This window comes from Megascapheus bottae, chromosome 6 (assembly GCF_031878675.1).
Source record: "Megascapheus bottae isolate mThoBot1 chromosome 6, mThoBot2.hap1, whole genome shotgun sequence".
In the NCBI taxonomy this organism is placed as follows: domain Eukaryota; kingdom Metazoa; phylum Chordata; class Mammalia; order Rodentia; family Geomyidae; genus Megascapheus; species Megascapheus bottae.
In genome coordinates this window covers 47,070,178-47,090,193 of record NC_143514.1, presented here as the reverse complement: position 1 = coordinate 47,090,193, position 20,016 = coordinate 47,070,178, and the positions used below count along the sequence as shown (strand labels likewise).

General features: G+C 37.7%; 1 protein-coding gene across 4 annotated transcripts in view; it reads right to left on the bottom strand.

Annotated features, from left to right (window-relative positions):
* Dab1 (DAB adaptor protein 1) overlaps positions 1 to 20,016 on the bottom strand; it is a 592,785-nt gene that overhangs the window by 141,906 nt on the left and 430,863 nt on the right. For all 4 annotated transcript variants that reach the window (XM_090334743.1, XM_090334746.1, XM_090334742.1 and 1 more), the window contains exon 3: positions 7,866 to 8,005. In XM_090334743.1, the coding sequence (XP_090190869.1) occupies positions 7,866 to 8,005 (140 nt within the window). The remainder of the gene's footprint in view (positions 1 to 7,865; positions 8,006 to 20,016) is intronic.

The following is a 20,016-nucleotide window of genomic DNA, read 5'->3' as shown; positions in this document are numbered from 1 at the left end:
TTTCCAATCAGCAAGTAAAGGCATTCAGGATCTCTACCCAACGGCCTGATTCATGCATTACACATCGTGGGTCTCACAGCCCCTCACTACCATTCATCTCAACATATGCAAAATTAAACCAGACTCAGCAGTTATGGTGGGATTTAAAAAAAAAGAAAATCTAAACTAATATTAGCTTTGGCTGTCTAGAAGCTAATAGGAGTTTATGCTGCTGTCAGAATGGAATGCTCCCAGGATTTCATTGGGAGAATGACTGGGATAGAGAGCAGTAAGTATAATCAAAGTTGTGGAGAAGGCACTATCTTGGAGATCATTTTATTGTTCTCAACTTGGGTACTGAAAGTATTCTGTGGAATCACAACATCTAGGTGTATTCCTAGTTCACTGTTGCCTTGAACAGACAATTATACTTAGTGCTACTTTCACCCATGTCAATATGGCTTTTGCCTGGTTGAGAGAATTAGAAGGGATGTTTGTAAATTATGCACCTAGTACAATGCCAGGTACAGTAGCAAGTAGAGATGAATATCTTCTAGCAATAAGTCAGTACCCATTACATTGTGTGGTCCTGTCCCTGCTTGGATAACTACGAGTAGAAGTTCATTTTCTCCCAAGCTGCCCACACTTTCTCAAGGTATCTAACTTTCACAGAGACACAGAATATTTTAACCAGAGAAAACCTTGAAATGATTCAATTCAGTTGCCAATTGAGAATGAAAAAAAATTAGGTCTCTAAAATCAGAGATAGTACCAAGATACCACAGAGAATTGGTGAAAAGGTTGAAACCAGCAAACTCCGGGTACTGGAACACATCATTCTGCCTAGAAGCAGGAACCGCCCCCAGTAACTCCTGACCAGTATTATTGCAGCACATATCAATCACACACTGGCACAGGACTTCTCCTCTGATGTCTGTCCTTTAAATAGGCAGTGACTCAGAGCTAAAGTAAAACCCTCCACACTTCTTCCATGTATCCCTTCCAGCCAATAGTTTTTAGATATTCAAGATATTTCTTGTTCTTCAATCCACTGAGGATCCTTTTAAGCAACATGAGGACTGGCCAACTGGAGCCTTAGAAATAATTGTTTTTGTGCTATCACGGGGGCTTGAACTCAGGGCCTCACACTCTTAGCTGGCCGTTATGTTCTACCACTTGAGCCACAGCTTCTACTTCCAGGTTTTGTAGCCCAGTTGGAGATAACTGTCTCTAATATTTGTCTGTCTTGGTTGATTTTGAACTGGGATCTTTTGATTTCAGCCTCTAGGATAGCTGGGATTACAAGAATGAGACATGGCAACTAGCTGATAATTTCTGTTATTTTCATTCAATGTGTGTTGGACTAACTGCATCTTGTTTGTTTTCCCAACTTCACCTTTCTTCATGACTCGTACAATCATCGAAGTATATTACAGATCAGTTACAAATTGTCTGCCTTTACACAATGCCCTGCATGCTCAATTGTGCCTGTTTTAGTTCTATGTGCTCAGTGTAACACTGGAGGCTCCCATAAATCAACACTCCAGAAAAAGTGAGATGACTTTCCTTCATTTGGGGAGAAACTGAAAGGACAAAATAAGCTGGGCTTAGGAATCTTAACTTTGAAATTTATGTTTCTTTCTAGACTGGAGTAAAATATCACATGCTTCTGCTTGTCTATATTCCAAACATCAACTTCAAGTATCCAGACAAAAGACTGATTAGGCAACTTCTTGTTACAATCATGTATCATCTCTAATGGCAAATGTTAAAATTTAATTCTTAATGTGACAAAAGTTGAAGGTGGAGCCTTTAGCAGGAGAAAGGAAGGCAAAGCTTCCATAGGCATCCTATAAAAAGACTTATACCCTTTGTTTTTGTTCTGGCATGAGTTCTCCAGATGGGTCTGACCTTGTAGAGCAGAGAAACTGGATCATCTCTAGAAAATGAACCTGATGACATATTGCTCTTAGATATTCCAACCTTTAGAACTATGAGAAAATACATTTTTTTCTCCTAAGACATTTTATTACAACAACAAAATGAGCCCTAAGAGAGAACCTTTGACATAGGAAAGGATTGAAGGAAAAGCCGGAGGAGAGGGGATTACCCTCTTTGTTCTTCTGAGTCGAAGGCATCACATGAATAGAGACAGGGAAGAATGCATCTTGGAAGGAAAAATAGCTATATCTCAATTGCCAACAAGTCCTCCCAGTATCTGACTGATAAACCATCTGTAATATCAAGGCCTCTTGGGACATAGTCATGCTGAATACTTCCAAGATTTTCTCTGTTTATCAGTTCTCAAATAATCCCATGGTGGATATGTATATTTTTAGCATAGTAAAATATAGTTATTCATATATATATACATACATATGTATGTATACACATATATACATTCAATTGATCTATCTATTCATCTATTTATCTTATCTAAGTATGTAAGGGAATAGCCAGCAAGTATGTTCCGAGAGCATGTGTGCTTGAGAATGTTGGTGTTGGATTCCCATGATAAAGGAAGAAGACAAAGGTTGTGCATACGATGCTATGTTTGGGGAAATAAAAAGTCCACTATGTACATCACCTTTACAATGACAATAAAACAATAACGACAAAAATTTTAAAAAGAAAACGTAACCTTAATCTTATCTTTCTCTTATGAGATGGGATTGTGTGTCAAACTATACAAATTACATGATGTCAGTGCAAGCGGGCCACTATGGTATGCTTTAGATTCTCTTTTACCCACATGATTACTCACTACATCTTGAGGAACCAGCAAAGGCCTTAAAGAAACTGATTGGGGCATCTGATTATCTGCCTGCTGGTGCTACTTTGGGCTGGTACCAGGTAAGTAGCTGCTTAGTTACCTGAACTAGTCACTATTACAAACCTAGAAATCAGGGAAATTTTTCTTGTGTGTCTTCTGTATGCTGGTTAAAAAAAGGAGATAAATATCTGCCCCTTAAGATTCAAGGAGATAGCATCTGTGAAAGGGTTTGTCGGCTATAAATTAAAATACATTGATTAAAATTAAAATCCGTTCTTGCTGACACACAGGCCAGGAGCTACTCGTGCTCATAACACAAATCCCCTGTAAGGCCTGTGTAATCCCAGAGAAAATTCTCTAATGAAAAATGGGCCAGTGTCAGAGAGTGTAGTAAAGGAGGAAGGCATTTTTTAAAAAAATTTTCATTTCTCATATGGCTTATGATGAGCAAGTGGATCTTATCTCAACACTAAGAGGCATTTTGTACTCCTCTCTCTCTTACTTGCCTGGGCAGGTGGCCAAATGGAGATCCATCATATATGTTTCTGTTTCCTAAAGCAAAACCACTGGGAGCTGAAATGTCAACATGCTTCTCAACATCTTGCAAATAATGAAACACAATTGTCAAGAAACCAAGAAGGTTTCCACAAGTTGAGTGTACCTAACAGGTGTGTTATGGCAGGACAAACTCTTAGGGGTTCAGGGACCTTATGGTTATCAAAGTAACAGCGGAAGCACTGTAGGTAATACACATACATGTGTGTGTGTATGTAAGAGCAATACACACACATACACAGATGCACACAGAATGTTAGCAGTCATTGTTGGACCTTTTCAAGCTAGTGTGGCCCAATGTTGATCTTGAGGAAGAACTTTTCAGAAGTATAGCAAGTTCCTATTTCATATCCACCAAGTCCTTCCTGATTCCATGAAGGCACTGAGCCAGTATCATGCTACAACACGTCTCTGGTGAAATGATGTCTTTTGGATACTGAGGAACAGAAGAATGCTCGACTTCTTTTTTCCGCCTCAGTAGACTGGTGCTCTGGGTGAGAATTAACTCTATGTACATGGAGGGGCTAAATGATAGCATCTTCATGATACCATCCTTTAAATCCATTTGTTTGCTCAGCTTTGAATTCAATAAGGTTTCATGAAGCATTAAGACCCAGGTGTTTATCCTCATTATGACTACAGTCCTGTTGGAATGAAAGGAAATCTCTACTAGACTTTGGAGTATGAAGGAAATGAGGCTCATGCTTGAAAAATCTGATTTTCAGTACAAGTCATACATTCAACTCTGAGGCAAGGCAGAGGTTGTGATAAGCCAAGCAGAATAAAGAATAATCTATCTATCTATTTATCTATCTATCTATCTATCTATCTATCTATCTATCTATCTAGTTTTCTTTCTTGCTTGCTTGCTTTCTTCTCTCTCTCTCTCTCTCTCTCTCTCTCTCTCTCTATCTCTATCTCTATCTCTATCTCTATCTCTGCCAGTCCTGGGCCAGTCCTGGGCCTTGAACTCAGGGCCTAGGCACTGTCCTTGGGCTAGAGCTCTATCACTTGAGCCACAGTACCACTTCTGGCTTTTTTCTATGTATGGGCTACCAAGGAATCAAGCCCTGGTCTTCTTGCATGCTAGGCAAGTACTCTACTACTAGGCCAAACTCCCAGCCCCACAGAATAATCTTTCTTATTCAAGGGTGCCCTCTGTATCCAAGTCACTTCTTCTAAGTCAGCATATGCCAGATTCAAAGGTAAAATTTAGACTTCTTCCTGTCTAATAGTTTCTTCTATTTGTTATTCATGTTTTAGTTCAGAAAGAAAGAGGGCGTCAATATTGCTCCCCCTTACTTCTAGAAGTGATAATCTGTGAAATCATTATTTTGATTCCCTTACACCTTCAGTACATCTAATACTAGAAATTAAACTAATAAAGCTTGTTACATAACATCTTAAGAAAAAAGAAGCAATCCTAGACTGGTGGTACATGTTTATAGTTTATATGGGAGGCAGAAGCAAAAGAATTAAGAGTGAGTTTGGGGAGAACCTCAGAAAAGTTACAGAAGACCCTCGGTCTAAGACAAAAATACATGGTTTTAGCGGGTATGGCGGAAATGGTAGAATTCTTGCCTAGTGATCCCAATGTTATGAATTCAATAACCTAATTATTCAATCAATCACCAATGTCTATTTCATTTAATATTTGTAGTTTAATATTTAGAGTTTTTTCTGCTCCCCCCAACTTGTTACTTGGGCTTGCACTCAAGGATTGGATAGAATCTCAAGGTTTTTCTTTGCTTAAGGTTAGCATTTGAACATTTCAGCTCCACATCTCAATTTTTGGTAGTTAGTAGGAGATAATAGCATATGTTAAGACTTTCCTAGCCATCTGATAGTGAAGTTTCATCTTCAGATCTTATCTTCCTGAGTAGCTAGAATTATAGGAATAAGTCACTTCTTTTGTTCCTACACACACAAACACACACACACACACACACACACACACACACACACACACACACGCGCGCGCGCAAAACACTAAGTTAATATTTATTTATGGGATTTGGGATTAGTTCTCTTTTCTTCCTTATTTTTCTTTTTTTATGTTTAAATTTTTATTATGTCAGAGAAAGCTATTCACCAAAAGTATTGGATTTAAATTTTTCTGTGAAAGTTTTTTTATGTATTTTTTTCATATATTTTTTATTCTAATTAATAGAAGGGTTACATGATATTTCCCAGATAGATGGTGCATTAATTCCCATACATTGATACCCTTTCACATGCCTTGGTCCCCATTTCCCTCCCCTCACCTCCACCCCTCATCTTGTTTTCCCCCCTTCCCTATCCAATTTCAAATAACCAAATACAAATATATCCGATATATCAGGTCACAAAGTGAGATACTGTAACAATATGAGATAACCAAGGGACAGCAAAAGAGATGAGAGATAACATAGTACCTTAAGAACAACCATCATTCATTATATGGTTTATGTTTCTATATCCTAGAGATCCTTTCATTTAGCGTCCTACTATATGACCTTTTGTATCAAGGTTTTGCTCTATTGCAAATCTCTGCTAGGAGAGCGCAATACCCATCAATATCCCAATGTCATTCTTTAAAGAAATAGAAGAGACAATCCAAAATTTCATATGGAATAATAAAAGACCCCGTATAGCAAAAATACTTCTTAGAAGAATGAACAGCCCAGGAGGAATTTTAATACCAAACTTTAGACTCTATTACAGAGCTATAATGATCAAAACAGCTTGGTACTGGCACAAGAACAGGCCTGAAGACCAATGTAATAGAACTGAAGACCCAGATATTAAACCACAGACCTATGGCCACCTAATCTTTGACAAGGAAGCCAAAAAAATAGAATGGAAGAAAGATAGCCTCTTCTACAAGTGGTGCTGGCAGAACTGTTTAAGCACATGCAGAAAACTAAAGTTGGATCCTTCTTTGTCACCCTGCACTAGAATTAACTGCAAATGGAGCAAAGACCTGGAGGTAAAACCCGACATTCTGAAAACTTTACAAGAAGGAATAGGAGATACACTAGACCTCCTTGACACAGGTCGAAACTTTGTTAATAAGGACCAAGAATCACAACAAATCAGAGAAAGGCTGGATAAGTGGGACAGCATTAAACTGCAGAGCTTTTGTATGGCAAAGGACATAGCTAGTAAACTAATTAGGAAGCCTACAGAGTGGGAGAAGATCTTCACCAACCATACAACAGACAAAGGCCTCATATCTAAAATATATCAACAGCTCAAAAAATTTAATCACTCCAAAACTAATGTCCAAAGTAACAACCATCCCATTAAAAAATGGGCCAAGGACTTAACAGAGTCTTCTCTGAAGAAGAAACAAAAATGTCCTATAGACACATGAAGAAATGCTCAACATCTCTGGTCATAAAAGAAATGCAAATCAAAACAATGCTAAGATTCCACCTCACTCCAGTTAGAATGGCCAGGATCAGGAAAACTAATAACAACATATGCTGGAGGGGATGTGGCCAGGAGGGATCACTACTCCACTTTTGATGGGAGTGCCTCAAAAGGCTAAACATAGAGGTCCCCTATGACCCAGCAATTCCTCTACTTGGCATTTACCCAATCATCCAGAAACAAAGACATACTAAATCCACTAGCACAACAATGTTCATTGCAGCACTATTTACCATAGCAAAGATATGGAACCAACCTAGATGTCCCTCAGTTGAAGAATGGATCAACAAGATGTGGTAATTTTACACAATGGAATTCTATGCTACTGTCAGAAAGAAGGACATTGCCCCATTTGTTAGGAAATGGAAAGACTTAGAAAAGATCATATTAAGTGAAGTAAGCCAGACTCAAAGGAACTTAGGCTAAATGGTTTCCCTCATTTGTCATAATCAGTAGAAACCTTATGATTTTTCTATATCTTCAACATATTTCATAAGTAACATACATGAACTTTATAATTACGAAAATAAATCTTATGTTTTAAATGCAGAACATTTAAGGTATAAGTAGAATATATACATCAAATTCTTAGCATATATTTAGTAAAACAATTTACATGTTTTCCATATCTAAAAATGTTTAAAATTCCAATTTTCAATTTCATCCTCAGCTTTCTCAATGAAAACACTCTTACTGCAATTAAAATCAGAAATCTTTCTGATAACTTCTAATCTAAATATTTAGTTCTGATTACTTTAAATATAACATTTTTCTTTTCTTATGAACCAGTTTGAGTCAAATAATAGGCATTGTAAGAAAAAGTCAGTTTTCACCTTAACATTTACCTTACGACAAAATATGTGAAATTCACAAAAATTTGGGAACATTGTATTTTGGTTTTCTAAGAGTCTTTCCATAAAAATAAATGCAATACAATGCACTTAAGAAATATAAACATGGTCTATGGCAGAATAGGAGTTCAGTGAACAATGTCTAGCTAAGTCATCCTCTTCCCAATAAAATTGTAATGTTTCACCTGTGGAAAAAAACAATTAACGAACAGTGGAATAAAGTTATCTGCAGTAATTATTACAATCATCTATCATTCATATGAAGCCTGAAATACGAAATGGTTGCACAGTACCTTGAGTTTCATCATGGAATCTTGACATAACTTGTCTCCCCGAGCTGCGGAAACTTCATCAATCCCGATCAGTTTGGCTTTGTATCGGACCCCTTCACCTTTAAATCTCTTGATCAAAGTGGCTTCACTGCGATCCTGACCTGGAAACAGAGAAAAGTAGATTCAGGTACAAGGCTAGGGAAGCCTCATTGGCTTCAAATATCCACCACTTCAAAGGTCTCTCTCTGGCTTAACTACATTTTAGGAAAGCCAAATCATTGGTCCCAAAAGAAAACAACAAGACTCCCATATACACAGTTTTGCTTCAACCATTTAAATCCTGCTGAAAATTACTTATCTTGCTCAAGCTTTGCTTATGCAGAAAAGTGAAAGAGAAAGAGGAGTATTAGGACCAATTTAATGATTGAAAAAGGGAGACACATGCCAAATATAGCCAGAATGCTCAGTGTATATAGTGATAAAGGAAATGGAAATATGAAGTAGTTCTGAGAAGAGGAAATAGAGGCAGTAGAAGAGAATGAAGGGGAGGGGTGATAAAGAAAATCTAGACACAGGCTTTTAAAGTTACAACTCGTTTGTACAACTTTTTGAAGTTGAGAAAATAAAAATAGTGTATCAGATAATATATGTAAAACATCAAATTCAGTATATGCTACACAGTTTTCACTCAATCATAATCATCTACAAAATGTCCATATCCAATGTCTTAGAACCAGTACTGAGTCTCTTGTATCCCAACTCCTAATAATATTTTGGCCAAAAGTCTAAGTCCATCCTTAAATCCAATTCCATGGACTGTTTCAGAGAGAAACTCCATAGTAATTGCTTTGAATCAAGTAATAACCTAAATAATTAGTAAAAAAATATTTCATGACATCTCCTTTCCTTACTCATGTGTGTAAGAAGATAGGCATGCTACATTGTTTCTGAGGGTCCATAGCTTGTAACCATCTTTCTTGAGAATTAGTAACATAATATTATGCTAAGTTAACCAGAGATCAAACATAATGTAAGGACTGTAAATTTAGAGTGGGCAAGTGCTTCCTAAAAGATATTTTGTAAATTTTACATGTATTCGTCAAAACAACCAAGCCATTTCCATTCAGATGATGCAAACAGTCATGTGATTCAGATAGCTTGCTCAAGTTCAGAGTCAGAAGGAACAGGAATATATAGGAATTCAAACTGTTCTAACTTCAAGGACCTGAGGTTGTAAGCAAGCTTCTTAAAACCTAGAACACCTTATCCCTCTGATGCTCATTTCCCAGAGTACTATTGAATCTCATGTCTTTATTTGGCCTCTCTGTGGGCATACACTTAGATCAAAGACAGTAAAAATGATGCAGCCCCTTTCTCTCCATTTATAAGATGTAGCCCATTTCCCTCCATTTATAAGACTCAAGTCTTTTTATAATGTGAGTTTGACAATTATCTGAGGACCTGCTTAACATAGATGAAACAACATCCATAGCTAACTGTTGTATAAGTGCTTTATGAAATGGTTTTCATCATTAATTCATTCATTCATTCTCTATCTCTTACTGTTTCTTTTGTGCCAAATGCTATTAGTACTCATTGACAACAGGAGAGGAAAACAGAAATCTGTGCCTCTAGATACTCATGCTTTTGTGATTGTAAATAAACACATACACTGCATATATATGTATATATCTATATCTATATCTATCTATCTATCTATCTATCTATCTATCTATCTATCTATCTATCTATGTATCTATATGTAGACTGCCTTTTAAGTCCCAGCTTTAGTTCTTTCCAAAGGAAGTAAACATCACAGAGTTCATACGAAGTCTCTTCAGTGAGAGTCTGTATAGAGCATGCATTCGTCCACAGGGTAAGCTTTCTCTAAAGGGTAAGTCTAGCTATTATAATCATTCCAGTAAAAGAATCATCTAGGAGATAGCATGCAGGTGAGACAGGAAGCACAGAGGAGAACTGTTTGAGGACCAGGCCTGGAGTGGACCAGTCCACAACTTCCAGAGGACATTTTATGTGCTCCATGTTGTAATTCCTAGTGTATCAACATCTTTGACTAATATTACATGAAGAAAACAATGTATGAATGGTTAGAGACATTTACGAGTTAAGAAACATCAGACTTCTGGGATGGAATATATCAGAGATTAGAAAGGAGAATATTTGCCACTATACAGATTTATGATCATCTAGCTAAAGAACAAGGCTAATGGTACCATGGTCTCTTCTCCTTGTCTTGGTATACAGAATTTGGTAAGGGCCACCTGCAGATCTGTCTAAAGTTTCTTGGGAAGGTTATCTTATTCTATCACAACTATCATGTGTACTTTGCTAACACATGACATTTCCATCACTAATAACACCCAGCATCGGGATTTTCCCAAACTCAGAACTGTTACAGCAATACGAGGCAGCATTTGTCACAGAATGCATCACAGCCACAAACAAACATATTTACTCTGAGAAAAATACCAGAGACAGCCATTATAATTCAGGCTTGACATCGAGGAACTGAGAGGCCATGCAACCTGTCAAAAGTTGCTTAGTAGGACCTGACCCAATTTTGTAAAATTTCAAATCTATACTTCAAATTTGCTTGGTTTTATGCTACAATATTCCTCTTTTCAATACAGTGATGGATTGCTTCTCATGTATATCCAACTTCCATATAAAGCCTTGTATCAAAACTTATCTGGCTCAAATCTGGCCATTTTGGTTATATTGGTAACATACAAACTTCATGAAGTGGTAGATGCACACATGGTTTGAAATACAATATACAGCTTCCATCAAACAGTTATATTTAAAAATATAAATCAGATATGGAAAGGACCTGAAGAAACATGTCAGGGCATAGAACTATGCCGAGGAGAGAGATTTATAAGAAAAAGCTGAGCCAGAGCAGGTGAACAAGGGCAGAGATTAATAAGAAAATATTAGGCCATTTACAGGAAAGTGGAAGCCCAATTTAGATTAAGACCTCAGGCCAAGCTCATTTGTATGAAGGGCACTTATGCAGTAGATAATCCAGTTTCTCATTAAATGTTCTACCATTAAAAGGGTAATTTTTCATGAACACATCTTGAGCAAGGTCTTAGTTATATTAGTTAAGAAATAAATAACAGATAGCAGTCATAAGTCTGTAATTCCACCAGAGACACACACAAAATGTGAGTGTTAAGGAGATCAGCTCAGACTTCCTGCATCCTATTATCATGATAGTTTCAACTTATTTTGCCTAGAAGCAAACACTGACACCCTGTGTATCAAAATAGATGAAGGAAAGTTATTATCATGATCACTTTCCACTATGGAGTATTTACTGTATCAGTTACTATGCCAAGAATTTCACATCAATTGATCTCTAATATTCCACTTTCTCTGTTAGATAGGCTCATTAATGAACACAGGATCAGGAAAACTAATAACAACAGATGCTGGAGGGGATATGGCCAGGAGGGATCACTACTACACTGTTGGTGGGATTACAAACTCATTCAACTACTATGGAAAGCAGTGTGGCAGTGCCTCAAAAGGCTAAACATAGAGGTCCCCTATGACCCAGCAATTCCACCACTTGGCATTTACCCAATCATCCAGAAACAAAGACATACTAAATCCATTAGCACAACAATGTTCATTGCAGCACTATTTACCATAGCAAGATATGGAACCAAGCTAGATGTCCCTCAGTTGAAGAATGGATCAACAAGATGTGGTATTTGTACACAATGGAATTCTATGCTACTGTCAGAAAGAAGGACATTGCCCCATTTGTTAGGAAATGGAAAGACTTAGAAAAAAATCATATTAAGTGAAGTAAGCCAGACTCAAAGGAACTTAATGGTTTCCCTCATTTGTCATAATCAGTAGAAACCTTGGGCTCTACTAGCAGAGATTTGCAATAGAGCAAAACCTTGATACATAAGGCCATATAGTATGACGCTAAATGAAAGGACCTCTAGGATATTGAAACAAAAGCCATATAATGAATGACTGTTGTCTTTAATGTACTATGTCATCTCTCAGCTCTTTTGCTGTCCCTTGGTTATCTTATATTGTTACAGTATCTCACTTTGTTATCTGATATATAATATTTATTTGTATTTGGTTATTTGAAATTGGATAGGGAAGGGGGGAAAACAAGCTTGGGGGTGGGGGGAGGGTAATGGAGACCAAGACATGTGAAAGGGTATCAATGTATGTGAATTAATGCACCTTTTATCTAGCAAATATCATGTAACCCTTTTATTAATTACAATAAAAAAATATCAAAAAAAAGAAAATAAGATCAATGATACTATACTTAAGTCAGAGAAGTAACTGAACTTATTTCAAGACAATTTTTTTTTTGCAGGGGGGGAATCTTATCCTGTTCCACTCTAAGAGTGGAGCTCTTGCACTGGGAGTTAAAAGACCCCAAGGTATCTAAAACAGGAGTTCTGTGATGAGAAGTCTCGAATTCTCCCAGCCACTCCCTTAGTTGCAATGCTGTGGGTGAGTCATTGGATGGATGAGGAACTATGGCAGACATGACAAATGTAGATGACAGTTGCTTTCAGATAGGATCACTGTCAAGTTGAAGGAACAACAAAAAGAAAGCATTCAGAATAGTAATGGACTAGAGTGAACTGATTCAGCACCTCGATGGGACTTTCAGTCTGTCTGATATAGTCACCAGTTTACATCATGGTCTTGATGCAGATATCACCCATGCCACTTACCAGTGTTGAAAGTACCCACTCTGGAGGATAAATGTTACAGAGACCCTACTTATATTTTAGTTTGCATATTAATCTGCCTCATCAGGGTTTCTTTTCCAGGCACTGTGCAGATTTTGGCAGAACCTGAATAAGTGAAAAGTCTCCTCTCCTGTCTGGAAGAAGACGCATTTTAGAGGAGGAGACACAGGTAAATACAAAGTTTAACAGGATATGACTAGAGCTGTGAGAGTGGGGGAAGAAGCAGCACTTCTCTTTGGTAGGGATTGAACTAGGAAATGCTATTAAAGACTATATAGTTAAAATTGTAAAAGCTCCCAGGTAAGGGAACCAAGAAAAGGAAGGAAAGCCTAAAGGGAGGAAAACTAATGTGAAGCTTGGAGAACCCTTGTTTGTGTTCGACTATGAAAGCCTCGTCTGTATTTCAGAATTACCTGGATGTTTAAAAATATCACCCTGAAGAGATGGGCATTGGATCAAATGACATTCTATCTATTTAGTAGGTGTGAGGCCTTGAATTCAAATCTCAGTATGACAAAAAGAGCCCCAAAATTAGACAAAATAAACCAACCACCCAAATGTAACTAAAATTATCCTCCAGACTTCAATTAAATTATCCTAAGGGTGAATCAGAGCCAATTGAGGTTAAGAAAACAGGACATTAGAGCCTATGGCTAAAATGTTGTTGTAGAGTCAGGAGTTTCAAGGCTACAAAGAAGCTGGAAAGTCACAGCAAGAGTTTCTTTCAACCATGGGAGCTACAGATTAGTTGTGAGCATTAGATTAAAAACATGTTAGCAGGTGGGCACTGATGGCTTACTCTGACAGTCCTAGCTACTCTGGAGGCTGGATCTGAGGACCACATTTCAAAGCCAGGTGAATCTTGTGAGAACCTTGAACCAGGACAAGCAAATAACAAAACAAACAACAAATATGAAAACCCATTTTATCAATGTGTAAGGAAAGAGGATGAGGCTTTCGTTAATTGGGCCATTCACGAATTTGTCGATTCAATACTTTTTTTTTGTCAATTCTATGTCCTAAGGTATACTTAGCAGTGAGAAAATGCAAATCTTTCTTCAGGGAGTAGATACTAGTCATGGAGTAGAGTCTATTCACAGATTTCTTGCAGAGTTTTGGATTAAGACCTCTGACCAAACATCCACCATTAGCTGCGGTTGGTTACTCTTACTATAAAAGCAAGTACAGCAGGTATGTCAGAACAGCAAGCTTCAAATATCCCTATATTCATGGAGTTTACATTCTAGGGGTAAGCAAATGGAATTTTACTGTAATTTTCTACTTTTATTGTAATAATCACCTACAGAAACTATTTCAATAGCAACAGAGTCCCAATGCTACCCACTGAGATTCTGCACTAGAGGGAAGGACTCTGCAGGCTGAGTTGATTTAGAAATAAGAAACCCTCAAAGATCACTGGAGAAAGGCAGGAAGGGGAATCAGAGCAACTTTTACTTGGAAAACCATCTTGTGAAGTGGAGCTCTCAAACTGGATGGAATCCCCAGAAGGACAATTTTGAAAATTTTGATCAGGGTTGTCAAAATGATGGTAAAGTTTTAACCAGTTCATCAGTGGTGAAGGAAAAATGGTCTAACAGTAATAAGGTGTCTTGAAGATTATTTTCATAGATTTCAACTCCTGTTTTCTTTTTAAAAATCTGATGTTTTATTTTACATTCTTGTAAAGGGGGCTGCCTTAATTGAAGAGCAGGATTTGGTGTGTGTGGCTGCTGGAGTATGTGGAACACATACAGGTGACTGGCAGGGTGCATCATTTCATTACTGCTGTCCTGCTTAGATCAGAAGAAAAGATTCTGTCCTGTGTGGTTTGAGGCTTGCTGCTCTAATATATCTGCTGTACTTGGTTTCATAATAAGAGTAATTAACAACAGCTAATGGAGGATGTTTTGTCAGAGATCTTAATCCAAAACTCTCCAAGTAATCTTCGAATAGAATCTTCAATATAGTACTGATTTGAATTCCAAAGGAGGATGACATGGAGGTTATGTGGGATCATACAGTTGCCTGGAAACCAAAGGCCCTGAAAGGAAAGAAGGAAGTGGCTGAAAATGAGAAGGCCTGAGCTAAGTGTGGCCTTCAGCCATGCCTTGTGCCTGTGACTACATGTTATTTATTGAGGTCTGTTTCCCCAGGAGCCCAAGGAAAAGATGGTCTCTAAAGCACATTTGAGTCCTGGTAACAACATTTTAGATCTGGTAACAACAGTATCAACACATTGCCTAAATGTATACATCTATGTAATTATTAGGGTTGGGCTTGATATATGTAGGGATTCCTAAATCCACAGAACCTGTGTATCCAGGATCTTTTAGTTTGCATTTGATGTTCTATTAGAAAAATAGTTTTGAGCCTACAAGTATATACAATAGGTATATTTCTATAGAATTTTTATACATGTATTCATGACAATCATATGTTTATGTTACTATTTTTTATGAAATAAGCACTTGTACCATATTTAATGTCCTGTCTCAAGCTGAAGCTATAAAGAACATGCAAAATAAAAAGAAAAATGAGGCAAAAGAAGCCAGTGTTTTATGCCAATAATCCTAGCTCCCAAGGAGACTGAGGCTTGAGAATCATAGTTCCAAGCCAGCCCTGCAAGGACGGTTTATGAAGCCTTTATCTTTATTTTACCACCCAAAAATCCAGAAGTAAGATTATGGTTCCAAACCTGAGTTGCATCAATCCTGAGAATAAAGCGAAGGCATAGCATCCAGGACCTGAGTTCAAGCTTCTGTATTGGCACAAAAATAATTGAACAGATAAGGCCTTCCCACTTACCATTTACTTTACAGAACTTAAACACTGTATCAAATACTATTAACTAATTTTGAGGGAGTCAGAATAATTTATAAAAATAGAATATCATTGATTATTTGAAATTGGATAGGGAAGAGGGGAATCAAGATAAGCAGGGGGAGGGTGGGAGGGAAATGGGGACATGGCATGAGAAAGGCTATCAATGTTTGTGAAGTTATGCACCTTCTATCTGGTGAATATAATGTAACCCTTCTATTACTCACAATAAAAATTATTTATGAAAAAATAGAATAACAGTATAATTTAAATGGATTTGAAGGAACTAAAATTGCAAACTATTTCTTTCTGTTATGTCAGTCATGGTTCCCTTTAATGTTTAATTTTAAAACAAAATATAGTTATCTTATATTTCTCTCAGGTCCCAGCCTAATATCTTGTATTCTCAAGGTGGGTAGAGGAGGGTGGGAGAGAGTTGTTTTCATAACAGAATGTTTCCTTGCAGATCACATTGACTAAGAAGTAACCTGGAAGGTGAATAGGAAGTCAGAGCAAAACTACAATGACAGGTAGGTAGATGTGTGTGTCTCCTGGACATTTCCATGTTAACTTCCACCATGGATCATGGCGACCACAGAGGATGCTGTCCTAAATGAACAGCAGGATTAGGAGGCATAGGAATATTACTGGGGAGTGTGGAGGCATACCAGAGGCATGGTGGCTGCACGTCAATGTCACTCTCTACAAATATTCCACATTTCCATACAAGGATCCACCTAATGACATCTTATCATATTTGATGTAAAATGTCACTACCCTCATCCAGCCTGCCAAGGACTTCCTTCTTATCCTCTGCATCCTTTTTGTTCTTCATCTCTAGTTTCTCAGACTCCAGTCCTTGGAATTAGACTTCTCAAGATCATGTTCTCGCCATTTCTGATTCTCTAGCTTGTCTTGCCTCCTTGATGAGTACTTCAGACTCAGCTTAAATTCTCCACCCTCAAGGTTGTTCTTTTTTTTTAATAAAGAATTTATTAACATTGATTTTTACATCATATTTCAAATGATGTGTTTAACAAACAAGTATTCAAGAAGAAAATCTCTATATACAATCACAGGCACTTAATTTTTAGAACATAATCAAAATTAGGCTAAGGGTTTGTATACCATAGATACATATTAATCAATGTAATAAAACATTATGTCTATAGAGTCATAAGTTTTTATGTCTATGTAGTTGTGTTTATATTTCCCGTACCATGTCCATATCATTGGGTATGCAAATATTGTGTCCTCACTCTTGCACTGTTTGGATCTAATAGCCACATAGTAAGGATACCATGAGCCTTTTGTTCCTTTGGTTTTGACTTGACTCACTCAACATGATTCACTCTAGATTCATCCACTTCCCTAAAAATGCCATTCTTTTGTCTTGTCTGCTGGCTGTGTAAAATTCCATTGTATAGGGCTGGGAGTTTGGCCTAGTGGTAGAGTGCTTGCCTAGCATGCACGAAGACCCGGGTTCGATTCCTCGGTACCACATACTTAGGAAAATCCATAAATGGTGCTGAGGCTCAAGTGGTAGGGTTCTAGCCTTGAGAAAAATCTGAGGACCGTCCTCTGGCCCTGAGCTTAAGCCCAGGACTGGTAAAAAAAATTCCATTATATATATATATATATATATATATGCATACCACATTTTCTGTATCCATTCATCTGCAGTAGGGTATCTGGATTGTTTCCATCGCCTGGTTATTGTAAATAGTGCAGAGTTAAAATTGCTGAGCAGGTGTCCTTATCATATCTTGGGTTATGATGTTCAGGATAGATGCCCAGAAGTGGTAGGGCGGGATCATAGGGAAGGTCAACTTTTAGTTCTTTAAGAAACCTCCACACTGCTTTCCAGAGTGGCTGAACTAGTTTACAATCCCACCAGCAGTGTAGTGGGGTTCCTTTTCTCCACAACCCCACCAGCATCTGTCATTGACTGAGTTCAAAATCTTGGCCATACTTGTTGGGGTAAGGTGGTATCTTAGGGTTGCTTTTATTTGCATTTCTTTTATGATCATGGATGGTGAACATTTTCTCATATGGTTTTCTGCCATTTTAATTTCTTCTTTTGAGAAGTTTCTCTTTAGTTCCCTTGCCCATTTAGTAAATGGTTTGTTGGGTTTGGCAGGGATTAGTTTCTTGAGTTCCCTTTAGATACTGGATACTAAGCACTTGTCAGATGTATTATTAGTAAGTATCTTTCCCCAGCTGGTTGGCTGTCTCTCTACCTTTGTGGCTATGCTTTTATCTGTGCAGAAACTTTTTATTTTTAGGTAGTCCCATTTATCGAGTCTCTCTCCAATCTGTTGTGACCCTGGGATTCTGTTCAAGAATCTTTTTCCTGTGCCAATGAGTTCCAGTGTCTCTCCTACTCTATCATGTAGCAGTTTCACAATTTCTGGTCTGACATTGAGGTCTTTGATCCACTTTGAGTTAATGCTTGTGCATGGCAAAAGGCTAGGATCAATTTTTAGTTTTCTACCTGTGGCTACCCAGTTTTGCCAGCACCAATAATTGAATAGACTGTGTTTGTTCCACTGTATATCTTTGGCTCCTTTGTCAAATACAAGTTGACTATAGGTATGCGGTTCTATTTCTGGATCTTCTATTCTGTCCATTGATCTTCTGGTCTGTTTTTGTGCCAATACCATGGTGTTTTTGTTATTATGCCTCTATAGTAGAATTTGAAGTCTGGTATTGTAATACCACCAGCATTGCTCTTTTTGCCTAGAATTGTTTGGGGTATTCTAGGTCTTTTCTTGTTCCATATGAACCTTTGGATTGTATCTTCTATTTCAGTAAAGAATGTCTTTGGGATGATGGGAATTGCACTGAATTTGTATATCAATTTTGGCAGTATAGCCATTTTCACTATGTTGGTTCTCCCTAACCATGAGCATGGGATGTCTTTCCATTTCCTAGTGTCCTCTTTAATTTCTTTTATTAGGCTTTTATAGTTTTCATTAAATAATTCCTTTACATCTTTGGTTACGTTAATTCTGATTAATTTGATTCTGTAGCTTGCCTTGCCTCCTTGATGAATACTTCAGACTCAACTTAAATTCTCCATTCTCAAGGTTGTTCTTTTTTTTTTTTAAAGCACTTCTGCCTTCTTATCCCCTACTTTTCATTAGCTAAAATTAGTCTCCTTAATATATCACAGAGTGCCTCAAAAGTACCTCCCTCCTACACTTCCACCAGATTTTACAGGATCCCTCTCCTTATTCATCAGATGTTAACCCCCCAAGGCTTCTGAAAGACTTGGCTCTAAAAGTGCATGATACATTTGTTAGTCTGCTGTTAAATAACATTTAACAGTGTTTAACTGTGTTTGGTCAGTTAGTTAGCTGTGACCAAATTTTTGAGACTATCAGCTTAAAAGAAAGAGAGAATTACTTTGGCTCACCTTCATCTGTGTGTGTGTGTGTGTGTGTGTGTGTGTGTGTGTGTGTGTGTGCACGCGCACGCACACACAGATGGGTGCATGCATACATGCATACATGTGCACCATGGAGCTTGACCTCAAGGCCTGGGTGCTGCCTCTGCTCTTTGGCAGAGACAGAAACAATAAAACAGATGGAGAAAGAAACAGAGGCAAAGACAGAGATCAAAATTGGTTAGAGTCCCAATATTTCCTTTAAGGTCACACTCACAGTAATGTAAGTTTTTGCCTAGTTCCACAGACTGGCGACTAGGCCCTTCAAGATCCAAATGATAACATTGTACTCTTGGTAGCCAGGTCATGTGTGACCTGTTAGAAGGCACTGTTGAGAGGACACTTTCCAGAGGAAGCAAGGAAGGAAGTCAAATAACTGAGAATGTGTTCCTAAGGGGTATTTTGGGAATTTGGTCTCTTCCTCCTTTGTCTCTTAGCTCCTGGCTGCCATGAGGTAGAGAGGGTCCCTCTACCATGTTCTTCTGCCTGCATGTACTTGCCACTTTGCCTCAGACCCACAAGCACTAGGAAAAGCTAATATGGACTGACAGTTTAGAAACTGTGAACTAAAACATATCTTTTCTCCTTATAGGTTCATTTGCTTAGTGATGGAAAGTTCACTGTGTTCTGCAATTTCACACCTTTAGTTCTTTGAGGCTGAAAGACATTCCCTTCCATTCCTTTACTCTTTTCTGTTCACATCTGAAATCTGAACACAATGTCCTATGCCCTGAGTCTGTCCTAGACCATTATCTAGTATACACCCTTAGTTACTCATCCAACATACATCCCCATAATTTTACTGCACTCAAGATGAATTAATCTAATTTGTACCAATCTAATTGGTGGGCATCTTCCTCATTAGTCTATAAACTTCATGATGGTAGAAGTTATGTTGGATTCATTTGTTAATATATTACCAGTAGCTAGCATTTTCCTACTATAATGACATAGGTTTTACTTTATTCCCTGTCAGCAGTGGCCATTGCGTTTGTGGTACACCATTAGCTATATTTACTTGACTGTCTCCCTCTCTACAACTGAACTCTACAAGGACTGGAATTAGGACTGACTCAATTGTGTGTCCTCTAGACCTAGCAAGGTACTTGAAGGAATGCAGACCTACAATGCTCAGATCTGCAGA